General features: G+C 33.9%; 1 protein-coding gene across 2 annotated transcripts in view; it reads right to left on the bottom strand.

Moving 5' to 3' along the window:
* CALCRL (calcitonin receptor like receptor) overlaps nucleotides 1-27,343 on the bottom strand; it is a 92,578-nt gene that overhangs the window by 16,078 nt on the left and 49,157 nt on the right. The window contains exons 3-10 of one of the 2 annotated variants that reach the window (XM_040971834.1): nucleotides 24,261-24,348; nucleotides 23,984-24,073; nucleotides 22,829-22,921; nucleotides 20,135-20,267; nucleotides 17,235-17,345; nucleotides 17,025-17,137; nucleotides 15,150-15,241; nucleotides 1,480-1,606 (exon numbers count right to left, since the gene is read on the bottom strand). In XM_040971834.1, coding sequence (XP_040827768.1) covers nucleotides 1,480-1,606; nucleotides 15,150-15,241; nucleotides 17,025-17,137; nucleotides 17,235-17,345; nucleotides 20,135-20,267; nucleotides 22,829-22,879 — 627 coding nt within the window. In that variant the 5' untranslated portion in view covers nucleotides 22,880-22,921; nucleotides 23,984-24,073; nucleotides 24,261-24,348. The remainder of the gene's footprint in view (nucleotides 1-1,479; nucleotides 1,607-15,149; nucleotides 15,242-17,024; nucleotides 17,138-17,234; nucleotides 17,346-20,134; nucleotides 20,268-22,828; nucleotides 22,922-23,983; nucleotides 24,074-24,260; nucleotides 24,349-27,343) is intronic. The other variant, XM_040971835.1, reaches the window with a different exon arrangement.

The raw sequence follows: 27,343 nt of genomic DNA on the forward strand, positions 1-27,343 counted from the left end.
TTCCAAGATGGTGCTAAAATGTGTTACAGTTTATATTTTATGTATTAAATACAATTTCCTTATTTAGAAATACCAAATTTAGACTGTATTGTCACAAAACACTGAATCTCTTGGCCTTGGAGAAATTCACTCTAAAATTATGGGACATTGGCCAGTTTTTTATATTACTAATTATACCCCAGTGTGTTTCCTAACCCGGTGACCGTAGAGTGGAACATATACAAGATTAAACCATCCGGATGCACATGTGCAAACAATGCAGGGAATTTTGGAACTTTGGAAACTACCCTAAAAACACATATAAAGTACACATGAGAGTGTTGTTTATTGACCCATTGGTAACAATTCCTTCCTTTGATTTCTCTGATAGCCTAATCTTAAAAAACCACTGGACTCAAACACAGAAATTTGTCTCTAAAACTAGTATATCTATATATTCACTACAAACATTGTGAAAGCAGACCATTTTTTAGAATTTGAATCTTTCTTTCATAAATGCAGATATTACATTCAAGCAGAGCTGCATTTGCAGATGGCTTACATAAAATATATACATTTATAGAAAAAATAAAATAATGCCTTAGAAACATGATTTAGAAGAAAAAATGATATACTTGTTCATTGAGACAATGGATACTTGATACAATCTCTTAACCTTTTAATGTTTTTGTTGCTAAAGTTGAGTATTATGTAGAGAATGTATAATTCATTATTTTCCCATTTTATTGTTTTACAGTCAGCCTGAAACAAAATACAGTTTAATTTATGTGTCTTGTGTTTATATTTTTCCTAAGTATATGCAATTATTTTAAAATAAAGTAAATTTATTTATTTGAAAGAATGACATTGAGAGAGGGCCAAAGCAAGAAAGAGTTCTTGTATCTACTGGTTTACTCCCCAAATAGCCACAATACCCATTAATGGGCCTGCTGGATTCTGGAGCCAGGAACTCCATCCTGGTTACCCACATGACTAACAGAGCCCCAAGAACTCGGGTCATCATCTGTTGCCTTCTCATGTACACTAGCAGAAAGCTGTGTAGGAAGCAGAGCAGCCAACATTTGAACCAGTGCTCTGTTATGGCATGTTGTGGTGTTGCAACGGTAGGCTAGCACTCTAGGTCACAATGTTGGCCCAGATTTTGTTGCTTTGATTGATTTTTTTCCCTGGATTGGATAGATGTTATGTTGTTATAAACACTGTTCCAACAGCAGCATGATTCTACATCCACAAAGGAGCTGAAGATAGGTATACCACATAGAAACAAAGCAAAGAAAAGTATTGCTTTTTGGGAATATTGAGAAATATTTATTTCTGTTATGGTAACATATTCTTTGGTATATCAAATCATAACTATGCAAAAATTTGTGCTTAGTTACACACATAATGCATTTACCATAACAAACCCACCCCAAGAGTGTCTTTTCCCCTCTCTTGCTTAAGTAACCCTGGAACCAAAAGGCTTTTCATTGCACTTACGGGATTCGTGGCCACTAAAGCCTGGTTGTTGGCTACTGCAGTGAGGTGGATGATTGTCACAATAGAATTACAAACAAAGGAGAAGAAGAGATTTTTGTGTAAGGTGATCCTCTGGCAACTTAGGCTCCTAGATGGCAAAGAAATATAAAGTTTAGCTGCCAAAATGTTTCCACATTTCTACTAATTGTCATTCAAATAAAATGTAGTCCCAATTCACAGCCATTTTTTCCAAGTTGTGAGAAATAGCTTTCTAGCCAAGGCTCACTCACAATAAAAAATATTCAGAAAAAAACGTATAATTCCTTATAATTCCTTGAGCTACAGACAAATAAGTTGCTTCAGCAGAGATAGACTACAAATGGAATAGGAAGTTTACATGTGTTAAGGTCCAAACAAGAATTTTTTGTAATCACAGAACCTTATTGTTATTTACATTTATTGTTCAAATATAAAGCTGAGGTTCGGTCATATTAGGTAACCACTAAAAACACTTATGCAGCAGCTAACTAAGATGAACAACTTGTATTTGTCAAATTCTTGCACAAATTATATGCTTGTTATAAAAACACACAGGCTGCTCTGTGTGTATGATTTTCTGTGGCGGTGATTATGCAGACAAACCATGAGAAAGATAATGTCATATTTAAATGAACTGATAAAAAGAAATACAGACTTAGCACCAATGAGATTATCCAACTTGACTACATTTTTCTGATAGGTCCAGTCATGAAAAACAAACAAACAAAACAAAGTCATTAATGAAAGGGATATCCTCTTGTAAAAAGCAAGAGAGATGGAATGGTGATGTGAGCTTGTGTCCAAGTAGATGAGACAGAGGAATCATTAGCGATAGAGGAGTACCACACTCAGAAATTGTGTATATATAGACTTCCGTACACAAACTCAAGGAAAAATTCAAACACTACCTTCTTCATGAAGCATTTCCTTAAAGGCTTACTCCTGGTAACAATTTAAAATAATAGACTATAATCTCTTTGAGACTGAATACATAAGTCTAAACCCACAGAAAATCATTTCATTACACAAATGCAACCTCATTCTGTGTGTCCCATTCAGTTATAGAGTTATTTGCATCACACTAACCTACCCTACATAATTGAAACCAAAGATTTCTACACTGTTGACTTTAAGGAAGGAAAAGCATTATAGAACAGTGCATTAAGCTGCTATTTGCCACACCAGCATTCCATATCAGCAAACAGATTAACAATTGTTCCATTTTCAATCCAGTTTTCTACCAACACTACTGGGAAAGCAGCAGAGGATGGCTCAGCTGCTTGGAACAATACATCCACCTGGCAGACCTGACACAAATGTCTGGCTTCTAACTTCAATCTGTTCCAGCTTGGAAATTTCCACCTTTTGAGGAATGAACCAGCTGAGAGAAGATCTTTCACTATCTGTCACTCCACCATTCAAATAAATAAACTGTTTTTTAAAATAAACCCTTAATGGAAATTTCACCTGATTTTATCCCTAAGTACCTTGTTTACTCAGCATATTAGATTTAGTATTGGATACTAAGGTTTTCTATATTTAAAGCTGCAAAAATTAATCTGTATTTTTTCTGAGAATTCTTCCCTTATATATCTGTGATTTTAAACATAGCCCTTGTGTTTTTAAGAACCTAGAAGTATATTTGGACCAACTAATAGTTACAGATTGTTCATATGTGCATTCCACTAAAAAAGAGAATGCGAAATACTCCATGGAGTGCATTTAGTCATCTAGAGGAACTGTATAACAGACTATCCTACCCAAATGTAAGCATCTCTCCTTCCAAATCAAAGATGGACTCCCAATGGAAGTGTTAAATGCATCATGGCAATGGGATGTGGGACTCTCTGCCATTGTCCATACCTACATGTCAGGATACACTTAAATAGGAGAGTGAGGAATTTATGACTGTTTTTAAAGGACTATGATATTGTAATAATATAGGGGAAATCAGTGGGGGGAGGAGATTTTGCAGGGTAAGGAGGGGAAATCCCAGAACCTATGGAACTGTATCACAAAGTAAATGAAAAAGAAAATGAATTCCATTAGTGGAAACTTGTGTGAAAGATTTCATGCACAGAAATGATCTTTGGAAAGATCATTGGGAATGAGAAGACACTCAAAACAAACGTGTATGAAATCCCAGTGGAGTTCCTCTAAGAATGGTTAATTTCATATTGGAAAGTCATATTTCTGACTTTTGGAATCTGTAGGGTGGTAAGAGGCTGGCCATTATAAAATCTGAGAAATAAGATATTGATTATGTTTTACAGAAATAATGATTCTTTCAAAGTTTTGAATAAAAGAAGAACACGATACTTGTTATTACTTAAGGGAATACATACTAAAGAAAAGAGCTAAGTTAAAAAATTAATATTTCACTTAGATAAAGTAAACAAGCTTCATGCATTCACAATACATAAGGATTTTGGAACGCAGTGATACCACACACAATATCTTCCTTCCTACCCGCATTTCCTTCCCCCACTTCCTCCTTAATTATTTTGTTTTTCAGTTTTTGTTTTTTTCTAAGATTTATTTTACCTAGAAAGTCAGAAATACAGAGAGGAGAGACAGAGAGGAAGATCTTCCATCTGCTGATTCACTCCCTAAGCGGCTGCAATGGCTGGAGCTGAGCCGGTCTGAAGCCAAGAGCCAGGAGCCTCTTCCAGGTCACCCACACAGGTACAAGATCTCAAGGCTTTGGGCTGTCCTTGAATGCCTTCCCAGGCCACAAGCAGGCAGCTAGATGGGAAGTGGGGCTGCCGGGATTAGAACCAGTGCATTTATGGCAAGGACTTTAGGCACTAGGTTACCACGCTGGGCCCTGTTTTTCAATTTTAATTTTTACAATGGTATGCTTCATTTCACTTCACACTTAAGCCCAATTTAAATAAAATATCCTAGCGGTATTTTTTCTTTGAAGGCTCTGAAGTGAGTTGATGTATAGGAGAAAAGACCTAGTATGGAATATTCTTTCCAAATTGGTATATCTGTCTGCTGTGATGAACTACTGAACATATACAATGGTTACATGGCTTTATTTTGAAACCAGTGCTTTAAGGTTACCCCGTTTCTCCTGCAAGCTGAATCGTGTTTAGAGAGGAACCGATTGCCCATGTAAAAATACCACTTGTTTGTAATAGAATTTCAGTAACTCAGTTTTCATCATGGGGAAACAAATGTTTGCATCGCTGGGATGTTTTTTCCCCTTTCTGTTGATTATATATATATATAATATATATATAACTATATATTAGTTTTAATTTATGGCAAAAGTTTGAGAAAGTCTCCTTAGACAACAAACATGAAATATTTATAAGAAGTAACTTGGAAAAAGGAAAACAATATGAAAGACATTTTTTAGTTAATAATTGAATACAAATTTACATGAGCTGAAAGGATAGTAGATAATCAATACAATACAAAGAGCACATTATTAAAACTTTAAGTCAGTCATAATCATATGTAGAAGGATTAGAAACAATTGCCAACTTTGATCAGTTTTTAAAAATTTTTAATTTGCTTTATTCACCTTTTGTGCTTGTGCTTCTCTATGTAGTCTCTATTCCTTTCCTCTGAGAACTGCCTCTTCTCCTAATCTTCCTACCCTTCAGTGTGTTTAAATGAACACTCAAGAGTGAATTGCTGGTGCATATTCACTTGTAAACATGTTTATTGTGAGTGCAGCCACCACAGAATCCTTTTTGCTCTCAACAGATAATAACAGGGTATACTTTCATTAGTACTTTTGATTCCTAAACAATGTCTTTATGAACAAAGTTTAAAAATATAATAGAAGGGGAGTAGAGTACAGATGAAGTCGCACCATCAGAGACATGCCATCTGATTTTGAATATTTTATAAGATTATCTACATGGTATGGTTAACCCTAGAAAACCAACTCTCTATAACTCAAACCAAAGACTTTTGTCTCAGAAACATGATATCTAGTTTTTCTGTTCAAATTACCGTGATAAATTGGACGGTTGCCAAAGCATTTCAGTTTGTACTGTGTAAATATGTCCTATGGCCTAAAACAGTAACCTAGTGTTTTAGTTTCTGCCTTTCCTGCCTGCAGGCACTGTGCAACTTAAACAAATGCAGACAGATGATATCTGTCATATGGTTTTTATCAATGTCTTGAGGTAAAAGTGGCTCAGATTTTTCTGGTAATGGATATTATTTTCTTCTGAACATATTCACTAGCACATGTAAATGTGCTGGTACAAATAAAATCAACTTGTACTTGAAAACCAAAAACACATGATTGGTAAACAAATAGCTGGTTTAAACAAGAACCTTTCATTGTAAGAGATCTTTATCAAACATTAACCTGCAAATAATTTTATTTACCCCAAATTCTTAAAGCATCCTTATTTCATTCAAAATACTAAAATTAATTGTTTATAAACTCACAGAATGTTTTACAAAAGTCCTCTCTTGGTTTTTTAAAAATTTTATAACATCCCTTTATATTCTAGCATAACCACAGAATACAAAATGTGGTTTGTGGGTCTGAATCGTCTCCACTGAAAAACTCGACCGCTAATGATCTTAAAATATCATTTCAATATGTGGTTTTGACAAGCAGATTTACAGGCAGTTGGTGCAAGCCGAGCCAACAAAGGCATTGCACTCTATATGAAATAAGATCACATGTTTCCTATTCTCTTATGGAACAATTAGAAGCAGCTCATATCACTTTAGTATGTACAGTTCAGAAACCTGAAATGAGGCTACAGCTGTAGGAACCTTCTCTTTGGATTGAGTAAATTACTTCAGATCTTTCATTCTCAGTTTCTTCATTTGTAAATACATATAGTAACAGTGCTTCAGAGAATTGGCTTGAACATTAAATGAAATAAGCAATGGCACATATTTACCAAATATAACATTCAGTTGATGAAGAACATTTAGTAGTAGTTGGTTATTTTTAATAGAATATCACATGATGGATTTTTATCAAATAATCATAGATTTCTGTCATGAAAGATGAACTATCGCTTATTTTCACCTTGGTAATATAAAACTACCCCCTTTATTAAAACAAATACTTAAAATACTTCAGTTAGACATTAAGCAAATTTTCATCTTTTGTCACAAAGCAAGAATTTAGTATTTGGGAAAAATATCCCCAAGATCAATAACAGTTGATCAGGAAACCTAAATTTCCTTGCCTAAAATTTTCATCTTTCCCATAGTTGTCTTCAAGTTCCAATGTTTGCTGTCATATTGACCCCAAACACCATGCTGTTTCATCTGTACAATTCTGTGCTAGTATGGGCAAAAAGGTTGCCTTTGCTCTTCCATTTAGTTTTCACATGAGCTAGAAATTTCCAAGCTACTCTTCTCAATACTTACCCTGAGCATACAAAATAACAGGAGGAAGAAATGCCAGCAATACATAGACTAGTCTGCACTGTCATGTTTTCTGACTCTAGTTTACCTAATTTGATTCCCAAACACTTTGATCTGTTTCCAATAAAAAAATTAATATGAATCTGAGGGGAAAAATTCATGCCAATCTAGACACTGCCAAAGCAGTAGGCAGAAGACATCAAATATATTGAAAAGAATAAGCAAAACAACTATATTTTGTCTTTTGGATGGAACATTGAGTTGATATACTCAGCTACTAATGTATCAAAAGTGGTAGACATGTTTTCATCAATAGTTACTTTTGTTGACTACTGGTGATCCATTTAGTTAGATTAGTGTGTGCATGTTTCCACCACCATGACCAATGGAAACTTCCTTTACAGTGTAAATGGTTTTCTTCCTTCGTGACACGGCTTCCCTATCAATGCTTCTCTGGGGTGGTAATTAAATCTAACATGAATCACACTGCATAAGGAACAGCCATATTCATTTGGTATGGCCAACTGGTTTTCTCCCATTTGAGAATGATCCTGATACAGGCAATGTTACTGATCTCCTAATCCACAGGAAATGAGCCAATTTGTCTGAATTCTGTCATTTTTATCCTCCCACAAATAAACAAAAAAGTGTTTTACAGTTAAAATTGATAATAAAGGAAGCTACTCTTCTTTTGGTCCTTAGAATAATCTAAGCACAAAGTTAAGTCTATTATCTTATTTAACAACACCTTCAAGTCTCATTACATTTAACAAAATTTGAGGTAAATTGTACAAGGTCATATTTGTACCCGGTACTCGGTACTCTGTTGAATTTCAGTACTGAAATTTTAAGGAAGCACTTGGGTTTTGGTCTAACTTATTGTTCATGTGGGGACTTGCTAGTTATTTATTCAGAATAATACACTGAGCACTGTTTCTAAACACTGAAGAAACAGCTGTGAATAATACAAAGACGATTTCATGTTGCTCCTATTGTAATGGGTGTTACATAGATGCATAAATCATGCAACTCTAGATGATATAATGCGTTGTTTTAGAAATTAAAACAGGATAAAGGATACAGAGAGGCTGTGGTCAGAGAAAGGATATTCAAAGTAAAACTGAAACATTTCAACTCTGTATTGCCTAAGAAAAGAAGCTATGTCTGCAACAGTGGAAAATAGCATTGCAAAATATATTATGACTTTTAACAGAAAAATCTTATTTACGTCTATTCTCTGTTTCAAATCACAAAGTTTTAATCTATTCAGATAACTATACTTTTCCACTAAGTAAGAAATAATCATTTTTTTAAGAATTCTCACTGTATTTCCAAAAAAAGCTATGCTTAAATAGCACTTCGTTTTATTTTTTTCCAAGTAAAATGAAAAAAAAATCAATTTAGAAAATGGATGTAATTTCCTCAGATGATCCACTTTCTAAGCAACTAAATGTTAATCTGTTACCAGTTTAATTTTTTTAGTTATAAATACAGTGGGAATTGTTTCACAAACTGTGTGAAAAAAAGTCTTAGGTGTCTAGTTTAAATAATGTGTATTTCCATCAAAAAGAAGTGCATATTTAAGGAAAGCCTCACTAGAAGTGTAAATACAATTTCTGTTAAAAGTGTTTATAATTAAAGTGATGCATTTGTTATTTAAAATAAATCTAACTTCCTTAATGCAGTTATTTGCGTTACATTTTCATACCTAGAATTCTCCAGCATATGCTGATAATACCAATTACCTTTCAGTGGAACTGGTTTTTGTTAAAGCAAGTTTATTTCTTATTGCACTACTCTATCCTTAGTTGAACCTGGTACTCTAATGTGGAAATGCAATTACTGCATTATATAATTACATCCAACATGTTTTCAAAGTTTTCCAAGCAAGATTCACATTACTAAGTAGGAATGTGTTCATGAGAGATGGTTTCATCATGTCACTGATGAAGATTTACTCATTTAGAAATGTATCGAGTAAGATTTAATAAATGAAACAATATATAATATTTAATAAAATATCTAACATTGAACTAGAATAAGCCTGACACGCATTAAACTGAATAAGATACAGGACAATAATATATAACAAATTTACAATGCGTGAATGTGTCAAAGTTTAGGAAGCAAGGATGATGCTGCACAGAAGTGTGCTGTTAGGGTATTATTCATCGGCCATTTGGAATTCAACCCTCTGTAAACGTCCAACTGCGCAAACGTGCTAAGTTTTAAATAAATGGACAATGTCGATTGCCAACAAAGTTTTATCAACATTATTTGTAAGGAAAGGCTCAAGGTAGTATTTCTTTTACTAGCTAGCTGTGTCTAAATTGATTTAAAGATTAGATATTGTACAATTTCAGGAGAAAATTATATCTTTAGGAAAAAATCTAGCTGTAACTCAAATAGGAAGGAACTGTAAATGAGGTACAAGTTCAGAATACTGAAAAAAATATATGTTTATATACAACCCAGAAAAGCAGCAAGGCTGAAAAGTAGGAATACAAGGACTACAGGATTATTTCAGTGAAATACTTTGAGACCACCTTGGGCTTCCAACTGAACAAAATTTTTTTTGGCTGAATTTTACTTATAGCCTCTGATAACTACCTGAAGCAGATAATACTGTCTATGTAATTGCAAATATGTGACTTGAGTTTAAAATGGTTAGACTCCATGTTTGAAATGCCATAAAAATGCCATTTGGCATTTTTTGAAATGCCAAATGGCATTTCAAAACTAAGAAAGTAAAGAATTATTTTCTTCAAGCAAGTAACATAGACATGAAATGCTGTTTTTTACATGAAACTAGATGGATTCCTTTGTCTTAGATGAAAGTCAATGAGGTTTGCTAGGCTCTCAGATTTTCCTTTTTTCCAAGGAAATGCAGGGTGGGCTTTATTCTTCCCTTGCTGCATATTTTCTGGCTTTTGATGTAGCTTCCTCCCTTATTAAATGCATTCTCCAGGCAATCGAAATGATGGGATTTTTGGTGTTTTTTTTTTTTTTTCCTTCATATAAAGTGAACAAATGTCTCACATTTCACAATACAGATTTCGGAGCATGGTAGTACTTCCCACAATCACCTCCCTCCTGCACACTTTCCCCACCCACACTCCTTCTCCTCCCCCCTTTCTCTTCACAATGGCATTCTTTCATTTCAATTTGCAATCCCAGATTTGAAACAGTAATTAAAACATAATTTGTAACTAATTCCAGGAAAGTTTATTTATTTATTTTTTATTTAAAAGGTTCTGCTTTGTTTTTCCAAGGATCATTATGAGTAAGTCATTGCCTCTCAAGGCTTGGCAAAACTCAAAGTTACATTTTTCCTCTCTCTCTCTCTTTCTCTTTTCTGCTCTCCATCTTTTGCTCGCCTCTTTTGAATTGGATTTAATGCTATTGAAATATATCTATTGAATGATGTTTCATCTTCTGTTTCTAATTTGAAGTGGATGAGTAGATTTTCCTCTTTCTAAATAAGAAAAAAAATAAACAGTACCTTAAATCAACATTTTTCATAGTCTTTGGTTTTATTAGCATGCATCAGTGACCCTCAATTACCAAAGACTGGGGTGGGTGGAGCAAGTAGTTTTCTCTATCAAAGGCTATGTTAGGGTAACTACAGTGACAGGAACATAGTTACAAGCCAAAAAGGATATGTTGGTAGATTTTCTCTTATATGCAGTGATTTTATGTGAAACGTCAGCTCCTCTAAGAATTATTTCCAGATTACTTGGAATAAAGCTAATGATGTCTTTTGGCCCTAATCTACATGAGCAAGCTTCATGAACCATGTAGCCCTTATCTTCCTTTGATCTAGCTCCCCCTTCTTATTTTACACAGATCCCTCTATTGGTAAGAATTTTAAGGAGTCTTAGTCTAAAGGTCAGATAAAAGGAAAGACATCACGATAGGGCACAAAACTCAGTCCTACAAAGAAGCTTCGAAGCTACAGTATGTCTTGATTCCCCAAAAACAAATAAATAAACAAACAAAAACCAAACTCTTGCGTGCCTATGTTCAGGGCTGTCTGCAGAGCATCAGGGGATGTTTAAGGAAATAAAACAGAGATGTTACCTGCTGTAACAAAGCTGAGTAACATTATCTTCGTTGCTCCTAGAGGCCTTTCTCATTTTAATAGATAGATTTGGGGCCACCATGGCACCATGGTATATTTCAGATTTATCCTCCAGCTATGCTGCTAACATCCCATTTGGTTACTCATTCCATCCTGGCTGCTCCACTTCCCACCAGCTCCCTGTTTATTGCCTGGGAAAGCAGTGGAAAATGGCTTAAGTCCTTGAGTTCTGGAAGAAGCTCCTGGCTTCAGATCAGATCAGTTCTGGCCATGGTGGCCAACTGCTGAGTGAATCAGTGGATTTACCTTTGTCTGTTTCTCACCTTCTCTCTCTGTAAAATCTGCCTTTTAAGTAAAATAAATCCTTAAAATATAAAACTAGTTTTGAGGGGTATTTATTTCAAGTGTCTAAATTCGGTTTATAACTTTTTCAGTATCCAAGATGGAGGTATAGAATAAGCTATACAGTCTCCTATGGTAATAAAAGAAATCTCAGGGCCAGTATTGTGGCACAGTGGCATAGATAGGCCACCATTTGTAATGCTAACAGGCCATTTCTCAGGTGTCCTGGTTCTTTCTGGTTTTGATTTTTGGTTTTGTTTGTTTGTTTGTTTATATTGGGAATGCAGATATACAGAGAAAAGGAGAGAGGGAGAAAGATCTTCTGTGCACTAGTTCACTCCCCAAGTTGTCACAAAAGCTGGAGCTAAGCTGATCTGAAGCAAGGAGCAAGGAGCTTTTTCTGGGTCCCTCATGTGGGTGCAGGGTCCCAAGGTCTTGTGTCTTTCTCTACTGATTTTTCCAGGCCACAAGAGAGAGCTAGAAGGGAAGAGGAGCAGCTGGGATATGAACCAGTGCCCAAATATGATCCCAGGGTGTGCAAGGTGAGGATTTTAGGCACTAGGCTACTGCTCCTACCATGTCTACGCGTTTGTTAAAAATAGACCACCGTGCATGTATATCCCAAGTCCAAAGTTTAGGCCCCTTCCACTCATGGGGGGGACAAGATATTCCTGATGGTCCTGATTCCTGACTCCAGTTTGGCCTAGACCTAAGTGTTGCAATCATCTACAGAGTGAAATAGTCGATGAATATTTCTCTCCCTCTTTCTCTCTCTTTTTCTCCTCCCTCTCCAACATTTCTATCTGTTGTTCTGCCTTCTACATAAAGTCACATTTCTTTTGATCAATTTACCTACCAGGGCTAAATATCCATACCGCAACTTTAATACACTAAACAACACAGAGTGATTGCAGAGCCAAAAACTGATACTAACTAAATAAACTAAATAGAAAGAACACAGATTGGGATTAATCTTATCAAAACTAACTAATTTCTTAAAAAGTAAATTTAATGTCATACTAGACTGTTTCTTCATTGCTTATAAATTAAAATCTCTATCGGCTGATATTTTACTTATTGAATTATTTGTAAAAATAGATGATCATGTCAAGGCTCCTCTGATTCTATGAGTCAGGGCAAGTCTTTCCATTCTCATAAACCCATGACACTTAAAGGGCCATCATTACACTGGGTTTTTACCCTGTATTATTATTATATGACTGTTATGTTGGGTTACTATGAAAGGTAGTCTATTAGCTAAATTTATTTATGTAACTCTAGTGAAATAATGATTGACTCTTACCATTCATTGAATGGTAAATGCAAGATACTTTATAAGTCTTTTTATCCTAAAATTTAAAGAGAAAAAAAACATAATGGCCCATATAAAACAAATTAGGACTTGTTTAAAAGCAGGATCCAGTTAAGTCCATAAAATTTTACCATTTTAATAATTATTATAGGAAGATTTGAATATGGCATATTTTTAATTCAGAGCCAAGTGCATACCTATCACATTAGATATTGATTCTTTTCATTTTGATTCAGCTTCGAAAATGACTAGTTCATTGTACTTCCATTATCCACATATGAGCACAATACTTCTTTAAAAACTTGTCCAAGAAATGTAAGGGCATGCTAATGATTTAAATTGTATATTTAAAAAATATTTGTTTATTTCTTTGAAATGGAGAAAGAAAGAGAGAAAGACAAAATGAATAAACTAAGTGATTCACTCTCCAAATGGCTGAAAGCAGCATGGCTGAGTCAGGCCAAAGCCTGGAGTCTGGAGCTCTACCTGAATCTTCCAAGTGGTGCCAGGGCTTAAAGAACTGGCTATCCTGAACTGCTTTCCCATGTCCAGTAGCAGAGAGGGGAACTGTATGTGTTGCAGCCAGGACCCGCACCTGTATACGTATGAGATACCCAAGTCACAGGCAGAGGCTCAACTCATTGTACTACAATGCCAGCCCTGATTTTATGTTACTTAAAATTGAAACTCTAAAATTCGAAACAATGACAAAATCTGATATATATCTAGTATAAATCTTTGGACATAGTCTGGCTGCCTTGGTTGAACAGAATGAAAAGGAAAAGTCAGTTTACTCCATAAGCCTGGTGGTGATAATAATAGAGTTGAGGCAAATTAGATAGGCTGGAGGGATTCTAACGAGTTAAATTTGCAGGGCGTAGGGGAAATGGTGGGTAAGAAATGGAAAAGATCAGAGATTTTTTTCCTAATAGTCTGGTTATTGCCACTGGATTTCAAAAAGTATCACTCTTGAAGATGGGTCCTTCTCACAGAAAACCAGCATCAGGAAAGAAGTAGATATTTACAAAATTATTTTGAACATACATTTTAAGATATTTTTAAATTGACATGTTTCAAAAACTATCAAAAGATATATATCTGTTTACCAAGAAATCACAAGATTCTGGGACGGTAGCCTAAGAAAATATTGTAAAATATGGGAGAAGTTTTAACTGAAAATCTCCATTGCAGTGTTTTTTATTAATAGAAAAACACGAAGCATGCCAGTGTTCCAAACTAGAGGAGTCACTCAGTACAACATTGTAAACCCATGAAGTAAAATATTATTTACAACTTAATGGCTGTTTTAAAAAACTTTTGTGTCATATAAAGCGGTAATTACAGAACATTAAGTTATAAAAGTAGTTTAACTATACAAACAAAACTATAAAAACAAGCCAATATGAAATAAAACTGGGAAAATATGAGAAATTGCTAAATAGGTTGTATTAATTATAACTATTCAAATATAATCTCCTTAAAAGTTAGTAACATGCTTTATTTTTTTCTATTCTTACAAGATATTGTAAATTTAATTAGTTTCTGTTAATTAGTAATCACATTTTTCTTTAAATAATCAAAAGATTTGAAATTTGCAAATACTTTCCCAAGAAGAATGATAGGCAATGTTCAAACCCTTGTGATTTATAAATTATGTCATTAGTGGAGTGGAGGATTGATTTTATACCAATGCATAAACTTATTTTTCCTCATGTTAAAACAAAAATTTAGACAAAAACCCAGAAAACTTACCATTAGCTACATTCAAATTAAATAATAATTATTAATGTTTTTAATCTTTTTGTTTTCTCTCCTTTTAACAGATAATTTTAAATTATTAGACAACAATGACAATTACGGAAATACAATAATATAGATATTTGCTGTTGTCATAATGTATTTTATAATTGCTAGTAGTGATCAAAATTATAAAAACCCAGTTAAGATATACATAATGCATATATGTTTTGAAATTTACCTTTGTATAAATTTATAAGTTTCCTGTTGATTATTTGATCTAAAAATTAGAGCCATCATTCCCCATTCCCACAAAAGGAGTAGATTACAAATAAACTTCAAAGTAGAATTTAACCTTTTAAATGAAACACATACAAACCCCAAAAACAAACAAAAGTACCTGTAACTACAATTTGTTCATATTACATTTTGGATAATTATATGAGATACCATTGCTGGTACTCATACAAAACTCCAGTTTCTGTAATGTGCATGCAAATAGGATTAAAACTGATTAAGTTAGTCATTTAAGATGATATCATATGTATTAGTTATCAAAAGTTACCCAACTTTTTATGACTTGTTTCTTAGATTGCTACTAATTTTGTAAAGTTGGAGACTTAATGTTTAATCAGTTTCTCACTACATGCTTTTTCAATCAAAATCAATTACTCCAATTTTTAAAATATTTTGTTAATTTTAAGCATTATTAATTTTCTATATTTTGTATATTTTGTCAACTTTTCAGTTAAATATGCCCAGGACACTGTATTCACCAGAAACAATTGGTAACATTTTAAATATAGTTTATGTACTTACTTGAAATAAAAAAATATGCCAAGTGAAATAAGCAGTGAAGCAATGGATAGTCCATGTCCAATTATAGTCAAGTAAAACAAATTTAGTGCAGTCTATAAGTAAATAAAAGCAATAACAAATCATATTAACACTCTGAGTATCTACAATCCCAAATATTTATAAGCTCAAATTTATTTAAGTAAATTCTCTTTTTAAAAACATGCAAACTGATAGCCTTAAAATGATTATCATGCAAAACCTTAAATACTTGAATACATCGGGAATAAAGAATCAAATCTTTCAGATAACTTCTATGAATTCATAAATTATATTTTCTTTCATTTAAGAAATGAGAGGACATATTTGGAATCTATAAATTTATACTTTCATTGATATCTTGATTGTATAAGAAGCCAGTATTTTATATTTTGTGTGCCTGAAATCAATGATACTGGTCATTTGTTTTGGTCTGACTTAAGTGCCAAGTAAAGCTTGCTTTCTTTAATGAATTTCTGTTTTTCCTTTGGCAAATTTGAGGCTCAGAACCCAATCGCGATATGGTTATTTATGAACTACATGAGATTCATGTTTATAAATGTATTTTAAAATTCTCCTTATTTTGACTTTTTTCTTTCACTTTTTGTCTGTATTCTGATTAACTATACCCTATCACTTTATTGCATATCTTTATAGTTCTCTTCAGACCATTTTATCAAATTCTTACTCTATGCCAATCACTTAAGAACATTCCTTATATTAAACAAAAATAAAGCTGAATATCAATGTAACACAATGGCTATAAAACACATATATACATACATGCAGGACTTTTTGTCAAAGCCTTATTGTTAAGAAGTATAATTCAATTTGACTTTAATGTGTGAGAAGTGGGAATGTGGAGCAGGAATTTGCCTATTGGTTAAATTGCTGTTTAACATGTTTTTTAGAAAAACATATGTTTAATATGTTCTTTAAGAAAAAAAAGATTTATTTTACTTTTTTGCAAAGGCAGATTTACAGAGAGAAAAAAATACATAGAGAAAGATCTCCTGTCTGCTGGTTTACTACCCAAGTGGCCACAATAGCTAGAGCTGAGCTAATTCAAAGCCAGGAGCCAGGAGCTTCCGCCAGGCCTCCCACATGGGCGCAGGATTTTAAGGATTTGGATCATAAGCAGGGAGCTGAATGGGAAGCAGAACAGCTGGAACACAAACTGACGCCCATATGGGATCCCGGGGCATTCAGGGCAAGCAATCAGTCACTGTCCATCGCAAAGGAGCCATGTTTTAGATGTGTTTGTCCTAGACTGAAGACCCTGGATTTGGCACCTGGCTATCACAGCAGTCTCTGGGCAGCTATGGTGATGGCTTCAGCGCTTGGGCTCTGGCCATCCATGACAGACCTGGACTGAGTTTCTGACTAGTCCTAGCTGCTTCAGGCAGCCAGTGAATGGTAACACAATTGCTTTCTTTCCCACTTTCCTGTCTGTCCCGTTCTACGATTAAATAAACAATAAAAATAATTTTAAAGTGGAAACATGAGTCAAAGTGATCTAACAATAATCTTTTGCTGCCAGAAAGTTGGGGCTGGTTAAACCCTGCTGAGTTTATTCTGCTTACTTAAGCACAGTTTCTGAGGTAATTGCAGAAATTCCAACACAAATGACAAGTTTCCCCTTTCTTACACGTTCAAGGTATGTTTTCTTTGGGAAATTGGAGACATTAGAACTAAGACATTGACTTGTAAATACGCTGTTACCTAACAGGATTGCTCCATCAGTGTAATCTCAGAATCACGAACATAATGAATTGGCAACAGAGCCCTCAGTAGCACTATATTGGACAACCATTTAAGTAAATAATGCAAAGTGTATGTAAATTCATAATCACGAAATACCTTCACTTTCTCATGTGTGTTCACATTACACCGGGTGTAATTTGTCCACGTTCGGTTGCTTGCTGGATGTCTAAACCAGTTTCCATCTTGGTCACAGATCTTCGTAACTTTTTCTTTAAGATGAACAAGGAAAACAAAGAAATGGAACACTTAGTCTCGAATGCGTTACAAAGATGTCAGTGAGATTCGTGCACAAAAGTCTGCTTTTACCTGAAGGGTCGAAGTCCTGGAAGTAATCCGGGCAGTGCTGCATTGACTCTGTGCCTGCAGCAACATCATTCCAGCACAGCCACCCGTCCCAGGTGCGGTTGCAATAAACACCTGTGCATGGAGAGAACACCAGAATAAGTAACTCCCTCTGGTCACACAAGCAGAGAGGAGAGCTCAAGGGTGGTGCCATGCTGACAGCAAGCAAAACCTTCCCACTGAAAATGAAGATGTCGTATAAAGTCCATCTGATTTCTTGATTCCCCAAGTAGTAACTAGTAGAATAACTAGTTTCTAAACAAATTTAGTAACAGCTAAATACGTGAAAAGTCTAGATCTAATTCAGATGTTTTAAATATAATTTCCAACTCTGTAAATCAAGTATTGTATGTTCATTGTCCTTAGCTATCAAGTAGTTCTTAGCGTTCTCGCACTTGAAATTCGAAACAATATGGGATTCTGAAAACATGTTTTATTTTCAAATCTTTACCTTTGGACAAAATGTCCTTCTCTGCATAAAAGTACCCCAGTATTTCCTATCTTACAATTTTAACAAATGAATAATCTAGTGTGTAATCTAACCTGGGAATATACTTACAACAAATTCTAGTCATTTATCTTTTCCTTTACAAATGCAACAGAAAGTTTAATAACCTCAGCTTTTTTTTTTTCAATGAGAGGAGAACCTATTACATTGCAATATGGAAAAACGAACTGACCAAATGTTCCAGTTTTATTCCAGCCTATAATCAAAGAAAGCAATTTTCTAACTTGTCAGCTCCAGACAGAGCCATGAAAGCTGCGTGAGATGTTTATTATTCTTAACAGACTTGCATAGCAATCTTGGAATTGATCTAGCCCTCATGAATGTAGAAAAGTTCTAATGATCTGAAAGTCTAAATAATTCTAGTGTTATAAAAACAAGACAAGTACCTCACATAATCTCCGTTTTCCCTCCTCTAATTTTCTAAACAGCTATTAAAATACTTTACATTGGTATACTACTGGTTTAAATACATCTTTGGTTTATCAGAGAAAATTTTCTTGATATACTTTCAGAAAGCTTCTCAAACATGTCCATGTCATATAAGCCCCAAATGGTTTATGTAACTAAGTACAACATGAGCATCATGATAAATTTCAAGATCTAGATGTTTCCCAATTATGTTGACATTTCACTGAAAAGTTGATAGTTATTCCATTAATAAAGTGTTTGTAGTCAAGTTAATTTTGGAAATATGACTTTAAAATATAGTTATTTGGACCCTAGCAGCTGAAGTCTCACCTTATACCCAATCTGGATCCCATATGGGTGCTGGTTCTAAACTCGGCAGCCACCCTTTCCATCCAGCTCCCTGCTTGTGGCCTGGGAAACAGTTGAGGATGGCCCAAAGCCTTGGGTACCTACACCCATGTGGGAGACCTGGAGGAGGCTGCAGATTGGTGCAGCCCTGGCTCCTGGCTTCAGACTGGTACAGCTCCAGCCCTTGTGATCACTTGGGAATGAATCAATGGACAGATCTTCCTCACTGTCTCTCCTATATATCTGCCTTTCCAATAAAAATTTAAAATTTTTTAAAAATATATAGTTATTTATTATGATACTTTCTAGAAATAGAAACAAGGCTTTTATAGAAATAAGTTCATTATGAAGCTCCGGAAGAAATAACTTATTCAGTGATGTTGATTTATACTACTACAGAATTATTTTGTTATTAAACCCTTGTGAATGTATTCTTATTGCACCCCATTGTACGCAAAAACTACTTTTATATATGTCCAGATGATATGAAAGAGGTTAATTCAATAGCTATAAAAGAATAGCACTAAGATCTTAAAATGAGATGCCAAATCAATGAAAAAAGAGTATGTATATAAATATTTTAATTACTGACTAGCTCAAACCCTACTGTCAAAATGAGATGATCTCTTATTTTCTGGGATATTAAAACATATTCTAATTGAATTCAACATTTTTAAAAATTGATAGCATCTCAATATATCTCCAAAAATTAATATTTCCTTGGTTCATTCAATTAAGAATCCAAAAGTTGTTCAGGGTGAAAAGAACAGCTTTCATCCCCTTTCACAAAAAAACAAATTTGCCAGATACAAATATGAGTATAATTCAGTTTGTGGAAACTTAAAATAAAATGTAAGTTATTTTGGTGCAAAAAGATTTTTGAGGAACAGGCATTTGGTCTACTGGTTAAGATATTGGCTAGGATGCCCATATCCCATTATTCCATCACAAAGAATGAAATCCTGTAATTTGTGACAACCTAGACGAATCTGGAGAACATTATGTTGGCATAAATGAGCTAGACACAGAAAGGCAAATCCTGAATAATCTCACTTATATGTGAAACTGAAAGGGTTGGTCTCATAGAAGTAGGCAGCAGTGTGGAAGTTGTCAGATCAGGCAATAGGGCAAAGATGGGGGAGTTGAGGAAGCTGTTTGGAGGACAAAAAAATTCCAGTTACATGGGAGAAATAAATTCAAGAGAATGATTACACAACATGTTAATTATAATTAATAAGTCTATTTTTGAAAATTCTCAGTGAATTTAAAATGCTCACCCATAAAATTTTAACTGTGTGAGGTAAAATATATATATTCATTAGCTATTTTAGTCATATCACAGTGTTTGTGTGTGTGTGTGTCTGTGTGTGTGTGATCTGAAACACCATGCCATATACTTATTTTTATTCGATTTTATTAAAGAAGCAATATAAATACAAGGTATTTGTCACAAAATATTCCTCATACACAAATAATTAAAATTGCATATAGTAGTAAAAACTAGCAACTATTTTTTATACAGAAATAGGGAGACCATAATGGCATAACAAAACAACTTTTAAAAATGTCAAATGCATTTAGAACACATAGTTAGTATTACCTTCTGATTGTTGAATGGGATCTTGCATAATTTTTTGGTAACATTCATATTGAGCTGTCATGATCTTATTTCTGGTGACCCCTAGTTGAGTCAAATCATCAGGGCTCACTTGCAATTCTGCAGTGACAACAATCTAAAGGATTAAAAAAAAATTCACAATTTTAGACCTCTGAAAATATCTCTGCCACAGCCAGTCTGTCATGTTTGTAAGCAGCCAGTATGGTGAAATGTTGGGTGATAGAACCTGTCTTGGGAGAAAAAAAATTCCTGAAGTTTGGCAATTTCCAGGGTGTAAATGTCACCACTGTTTCCAGTTTCAAACAACCAGAAATAAAGACATCACCACAAGTAGACTTGGGAAGCTAGATTCAGGTTGTCTGCCCTGAAATGCAGGTAGAACTGTCTTCTCTAAATTTTTACCTGGTCTTTAAATGCAGGCAACATACTACCCATCACACCCACACATAAATTTTTGCTTTCTTATGTAAAATAGTATGTAGTAGTATAAGGGTAATAAAAGCAGCATATCTGTAATATTATAAAACATCAAATTGGGCCCGGCACGATAGCATAGCGGTTAAAATCCTCGCCTTGAATGTGCTGGGATTCCATAGGGGCCCCTGTTCTTATCCTGGCAGCCCCACTTCCCCATCCAGCTCCCTGCTTGTGGCCTGGGACAGCAGTGGAGGGACAGTCCAAAGCCTCGGGACCCTGCACCCAAATGGGAGACTCAGAGGAAGCTCCTGGCTCCTGGCTTCGAATTGGCTCAGCTCCAGCTGTTGTGGCCACTTAGGGAGTGAACCATCAGAGGGAAGATCTTCCTCTCTGTCTCTCCTCCTCTCTGTATATCAGCCTTTCCAATAAAAATAAATAAATCTTTAAAAAAGAAAACATCAAAAATTATTGCTATTATTACTGTATTTTGATAATATCATGGTAAACCCATTTATGCATTGGCAAATTACAGAATTTTTGTTGCATGCACATCCGTGAGGATTTGGATGACTTATAAATGTATATGTTCTTCACAATATGAAACCTATATAAACCTAGTCTTACACCTATTTCTCAATTTTTGTATTATATTTTTGTAAAGTTGTCTTTCTACTCCTTTTTTACCCCTACATTCTTTTTTTCTTTTTTTTATTGGAAAAGCAGATCAGACTTACAGAGACAGTGAGAGAGAGAAAGACTTTGCAACCGCTGGTTCACTGCCCAGGATGCCACAACAACCAGAAATGACTTGATCTGAAACCAGAACCAGGAGCTTCTTCTGGGTCTCCCATGCAGGTGTAGGGTCCCAAGGCTGGGCCCATCCTGTACTGTTTTCCCAGGCCATAGGTAGGGAGCTGGGTAGGAAACGAAGCAGCCTGGACAGGAAACAGCACCCATATGGGATCCCCATGCTTGCTAGGTGAGGATTTAGCCACTGAGCCTTCACTCCGGGAACTATCCCCACATTCTCGATTTTCTATTTCTAGCAAGCAGTTGGCCCTAGTGAAGTAAAAATTATATTTCTTATCCCAGTGGCAACAATCAAGTTTCACTGTCACTTGACCACCTTTTAAAAGCACACGTTTCATTCTTTGATTTAATTTTCCTATTAGAAAAATGGTTGAAAAACTAGAACCTTTGGAAAATGAATACTTTTAAATCATGGAACTCCTGATCTTCTCGGGAAGTTTGAAGAATAGAAAAAATCATTTTTATTCTGACTAATTTAATACTGTTTGTGAATGAATTTAAAAGTCACAAATGTTTATGTCGTAGTAATGAAGTTGGGAATTTATAAAAAGGCCCTGCGGAGGGCATCCCCGGCATGCTCCTTGGAAGGCATGAGCTGGGCAGAGGGAGTCCCACTCCTTGAATTCTTGTGAATTCAATCACTGCTCCTAGAGGTTAGATTGTTTTTTTCTCACCAAAAAATGTAATTTTTGTCTTGTTTAGATTTTCTGTATTTTTCCTGCATTTGTTTGAATCTTTGTGAGGTTTGCTCACAAACACCAGTATTTGCCAGTCAAGAGTAGATGAGAGTCTGCCTCTTAGTGTCTCATACATATAATGAGATAAAAGCATAGTTACTGTTTTAATTTGAGGCAGGAGATACATGACTAAAACAATTCATAAATGAAAATAAAATTAAATGTAAATGACATATTAATCTTCCAGCAGATCAGTTGATTTTTAGTCATGTTTTGTCTGCCTTCAACCTCCGGCCCTAGATTTCCATTACACACACAAAGGCTTCAAACTGATGAGTGCCTACTTCATTGGATGCATGGTTGGGGAAGCTGATCTAAAGCACAAAGAGTGGCTATGAGTCGTCTTTGAAACAATTTATGTCAATCTGTTGGCAAAATGGGAGACTCAAACAGAATCAATAGGTCAGGCTGAAAATACTCAACTGCTACATATTGCTATACCCTAGAGCCATACTGTTTTTTTTTTTCAAACTTTGCTACTTATTTCCTATAGTGTCTTACATATGTGTACTGATCTTCCTTACTGCAGCTCCCACCCTACTTCATCATTCTATGCCTGGAAGAAATTATTATATTGATTTAATAGAAAATTGGTTAATTTACATACATAATATTTTAACTGTGTCATTGTTAAAGTTATTAATTATAGATATATTAGAATTGACAACAGAAATAATCATGTAAGAGAACAATAAGAACGAATTATGCTTACCATTAAAAATGACAAGAAAATTAGAAAATACAGAATACACTTTTTGTCCATTATTAAAGCCAAAAAGAAGTATGTTTTTCGGTATAAGTCAATCTGCAATAGGAAATGAAGGAAATAAAACTCATTAGTACTTATATAATAAATTTAAATGAGTCTCAACAGAAAACTTCTTTCAAACTTTGCAATATTTTACTCTAAGGATTTAATTAAGAGTAGTATATGTTACTAATATTTATGAAGATCATGATTTAAAGTATTAAACAGTTTATTAAATTCTTACATTTAATATAGTCAATATATTTTAAGTAATTAGGTAAAAAGCATTCTCCTTGTCTTTCCCAAAATTAAGATAAAATGAGTTTTTAAAGGCTTTCACATAGACATAATCATATAAATTGGTAACATGTTTGTTGTAAAGATTGTTTTATATAACTATTATCATATCTTTATGTTCAAACATTTCCAGTAATTTAAGCAGGAAAAATGTACTGGAAAATTTCATAAGATTTATCCACATATCATAAGAATATTCTCATAATCAACACAGTTATTCAGCACTAGAGAGATTTGATTTTTCTAACTTAGAAAATATAAATTTGCCAAGTCATGTGCAATACTGAAGTGAGATTACAGGAGATCAACATTATCCAATAAATCTTTCCATTTAAGTATTCCAACAGTAGATAGAATCTTGAGTTAGCAACAACAAAACCTTCTAATTGTTACCCACTGTTTTCTTAACTCTTAGAGACAAATGCTGCTGGATTTACTACCTACATAAACCAAGAATAAGCTACTTTTGCATGCCATTTTTAAATTTTCTTAGTTAATTTTTACTATGTAGTATTTTTAATTACATATGAATTGACATGGTATAGCCATAGGTATACATTAATTTAACTAAACATGTAATTAAAAAAAAATTCAAAGGAGGCAAGAGAATTCCAGGCTTACCTATTTGCCATGTAACTATTAATATAGATTTAATTCTGCTAGAGAATAGCTATGATTTCATTATGTGTCTAATGTGAGTATAAGAATGTCCAAGTCTGTTCCACGTGGTCACATGTTTTACTGTTTCCATGATACATGCATTACTATCATTTAATTAACACACAAAATCTATGATGTTAGTCACTTTCATTAATGACTCACCTCGAAGTAACACTCCTGTTTAATTGCAGCAGTGTTTTTAATATTGTATTTTCTTCTATCCACTCTCCTGAGCTTTTATTATTAGATGATCTTAAAAGAAATATAAGCCCCCAAAAAGAAGTAAACAAAAAAAATCAGAAAATACTGTATTATTTTTAAATATGAAAAATAATATTATAATAAAAACAATAATAAATGTTTGCAATTAAGGAATTAATCTGTTGATATTTTAGTTTTTATTATATTTTACGAGAAAATCTGATTTCCAAATACTTACATGTGCAGTTGTCTCCAGACTCAAATCACATTTTCTTGGATCATATTCAGTGTAGTCTTGAAGGATTTCTCAATGCAAGGGTCATGACCTGAAATATTGATCGATGTAATTACTAAGCATTATGTTAATGAGCTAAAATTATTTCCATAATAAATTGAATATTTAAAGTAAATCATGCTTTTATTAAGTTCAAATCATGCTTTTATTAAGCTACTTCAATTTTTTTAAATTATGTCTTGTTTTTAGTATTTTGAATTACCTACCAGCATATTAATCACACGTTTCAATATGAATGTTACACATATTTGAAGAACAGACTAGAAATATAAATATTTTGTGTTAGTGAATTATTTTAAAAGAATGGTGTGTTTTTTCATGTTAAATTTGTTTAATTTTATATTTATGTTTAATTTTACATTTAATTTTACATTTAATTACACTGAATTTTACATTTGCATTTGCTTTTTCTCACAAAGTTGCTAAAATTGTTCCTATGTAAATATGCTATACTTATTAAATCTATATGAATAACTATACATTCTATTTATACTACCTAACTATAAAGTTATTCTATATACCTTTAAAAATCAAATTTTGTTTTTCCATCTCAGTTTGGACTTTAATCGTCATTCAATTTTCAAAGAAAGGCAAAAGAAAGGGGGGTTCTTTTGCTTTTGTGTTTTTTGTGCTTTCTAAACTGGCAGATTGTTGCATTCACAATAAAATTTCTAAATTTTTTGTGATATTAGTGATAACATTAAAACTTGTTAAAAAAACAAAAACCTGAAGCGATTTGAAATCATCCATAGCAACTGAAGATGAATGTCTCAGCTGGAACTAGGGAGATCTGGGTGCTTACAGATGTGCTGTTTGTCCAGGGGTCTGTGCAGTGTCGTACAACACTGGAAGCTGCTAACCTCTGGCCTCCTCACAGCCAGGGCTTACTTTTCATGCAATGTAAACATAAGAAATCCTGATGCATTTATCCTTACTTGTTCTGTTGGCAAACTTTCTTTTTTAAATTATACATTCTAAATACAAATCACTTAAACTTTTCTATTTAGTATTTTTCTTTTAAACTGATCATTTTAAAGAATATTATGTTCTTGATTCATTTTGTAAAACTGTGTTTATGGAAACAATATTCATCTACTTTCACTAATCTAATAAAATATTTTACTAAGTAAATTTCAAAGAACAGCAAAGGAGAAATCAATTTCTTTTGATTAAAACTAAAGTTTAATTTTCTCTGAATATTTTTCTTCCATTATTTATTGAAGGATACTGCATTATTATCAGATATGTATCTTTCTTGCTGTTATAGCTTGTGAAAGTCAGAAAGCTTGTCTATCTTCACATTTGTGTTGGTGGTTAATAAAAAATTCTTCTTACATACATGAATGAGTGAATAAATGAACAATGATAAAACAGGTTAATGAAGTACTTCAAATTCCTAAAGTCACAAACAAGAACACTTACTGTGATTTTTGGGGAAGATTTGTTTATTCTTATTGGAAAGACAGATTTTAAAAGAGAGGGAAATAAAAAAAGAAAGATTTGTCCACTGGTTCAGTCCCCAAGTGAACAAGGCAGCCAAAGCTCAGCCAATTCAAAGCCAGAAGCCAGGATTTTCCTCTGGGTCTCCCACATGAGTGCAGGGTTTCAAGGCTTTGGGCTGTCCTCTACCGCCTTTCCAGTACACAGGCAGGGAGCTGGATGGGAAGCAGAGCAGCTGGGACACACACCAGCACACGTATTGGATTCCAGTGCATACAAGGCTAGGACTTCAGCTGCTAACTCATCATACCAGGCCCTATCATGATTGTTAGTTATCACTTTTAAAGATTTGTTTTTATTTGAAGGACAGATTTCTAAGAGAGAAAGAGAGACAGAAAGGTGTCATTCTAAAATTAAGGTTATATTTAATTAAGGTTAAATTTTTAAATTAGGTTATATTTGAAACTTAACTGACAATGAAAATTGTCATAATTGAGGCAACATATATACGTCTGCTAATCATTCTTCAGTGTCTGTAAGGGCCACACTAGGCCAGACCAAAGCCAGGAGTCACAAGCCTGAACCAGGTCCCCAGCGTGGGTCAGGGACCCGAACACTTGAGCCATTGTTTACTGCCTTTCCAGGCACATTACCAGGGATTACCAACTGAAGCAGCTGGTATTTGCAGGCACTGGAACACCACACCTCTCCACGATCTCAGCCCCTTATTGTTTTGATTTGGGAGAAGTATAGTGTAATATGCTATAAGTGGGCAACATAACACATGGCTTAGTTTTGTTCAAAGGTTATGATACCCAGGGAACATTGATATGTGTGTGAAATATTTCTGTTCTCCAAAGTTACACTCACAAAGTAAATAACATGGAAAAAGAGAATACAGTGTATGGCCTGTAAAATTCAAGATATTTTGGAAGTAGAGTAGAAGTTGAAAGATTTTCTTCCTTAATCTTACAGTTAGCATACACTTTTAATATTAGAGTCACAGATTCAACTGATTACTATAAAGATAAGAATTGCTATAAAATAAAATTTTATAAGAATTGCTATAAGAAATACTATAAAGAGAAGTAAATTCACAAAAATATAAAAATAACAAACATTTGAGAAAACTAAAAGCAGGTTTTCAAGGCATTGGCATGTATGTTTTTGTGTTTTGTTAGGTTAGTACTGATTTAAACACACTGGTTTAGACTTTTCATGTAGAATAGAATATCCTTTTATACTACAGTAAACCAAGAAGATTGTTGTCTCAAAATTTATGAACTTCAAAATGTACAGTGATGAAAAATTGACATGGAGAGCACTTGTGATACTTTTAAGAAATAAAGCTAGAAGGAATCATTTCCTACATTCCTGAGAAAATAGTCAAAAAGTATTTCAAGTTCTTTCAGATTGCATAAACTTATTTCCAAAAGTTCTGTCTATGGTATCACAAAAATTTCTCATTTTAAATAAGTTTTTTTTTAAATAATATTAAGACATTTTGGGTAAGAAGCATGAAGAATATCTGGAAATAAGCACATATGTTATTTGAAAAAAAGAAAATTATCTCATTTTTAACAATA

This window comes from Ochotona curzoniae, unplaced genomic scaffold (genome assembly GCF_017591425.1).
Source record: "Ochotona curzoniae isolate NIBS_2020 unplaced genomic scaffold, NIBS_Ocur_1.0 contig_2210, whole genome shotgun sequence".
Taxonomy (NCBI): Eukaryota; Metazoa; Chordata; class Mammalia; order Lagomorpha; family Ochotonidae; genus Ochotona; species Ochotona curzoniae.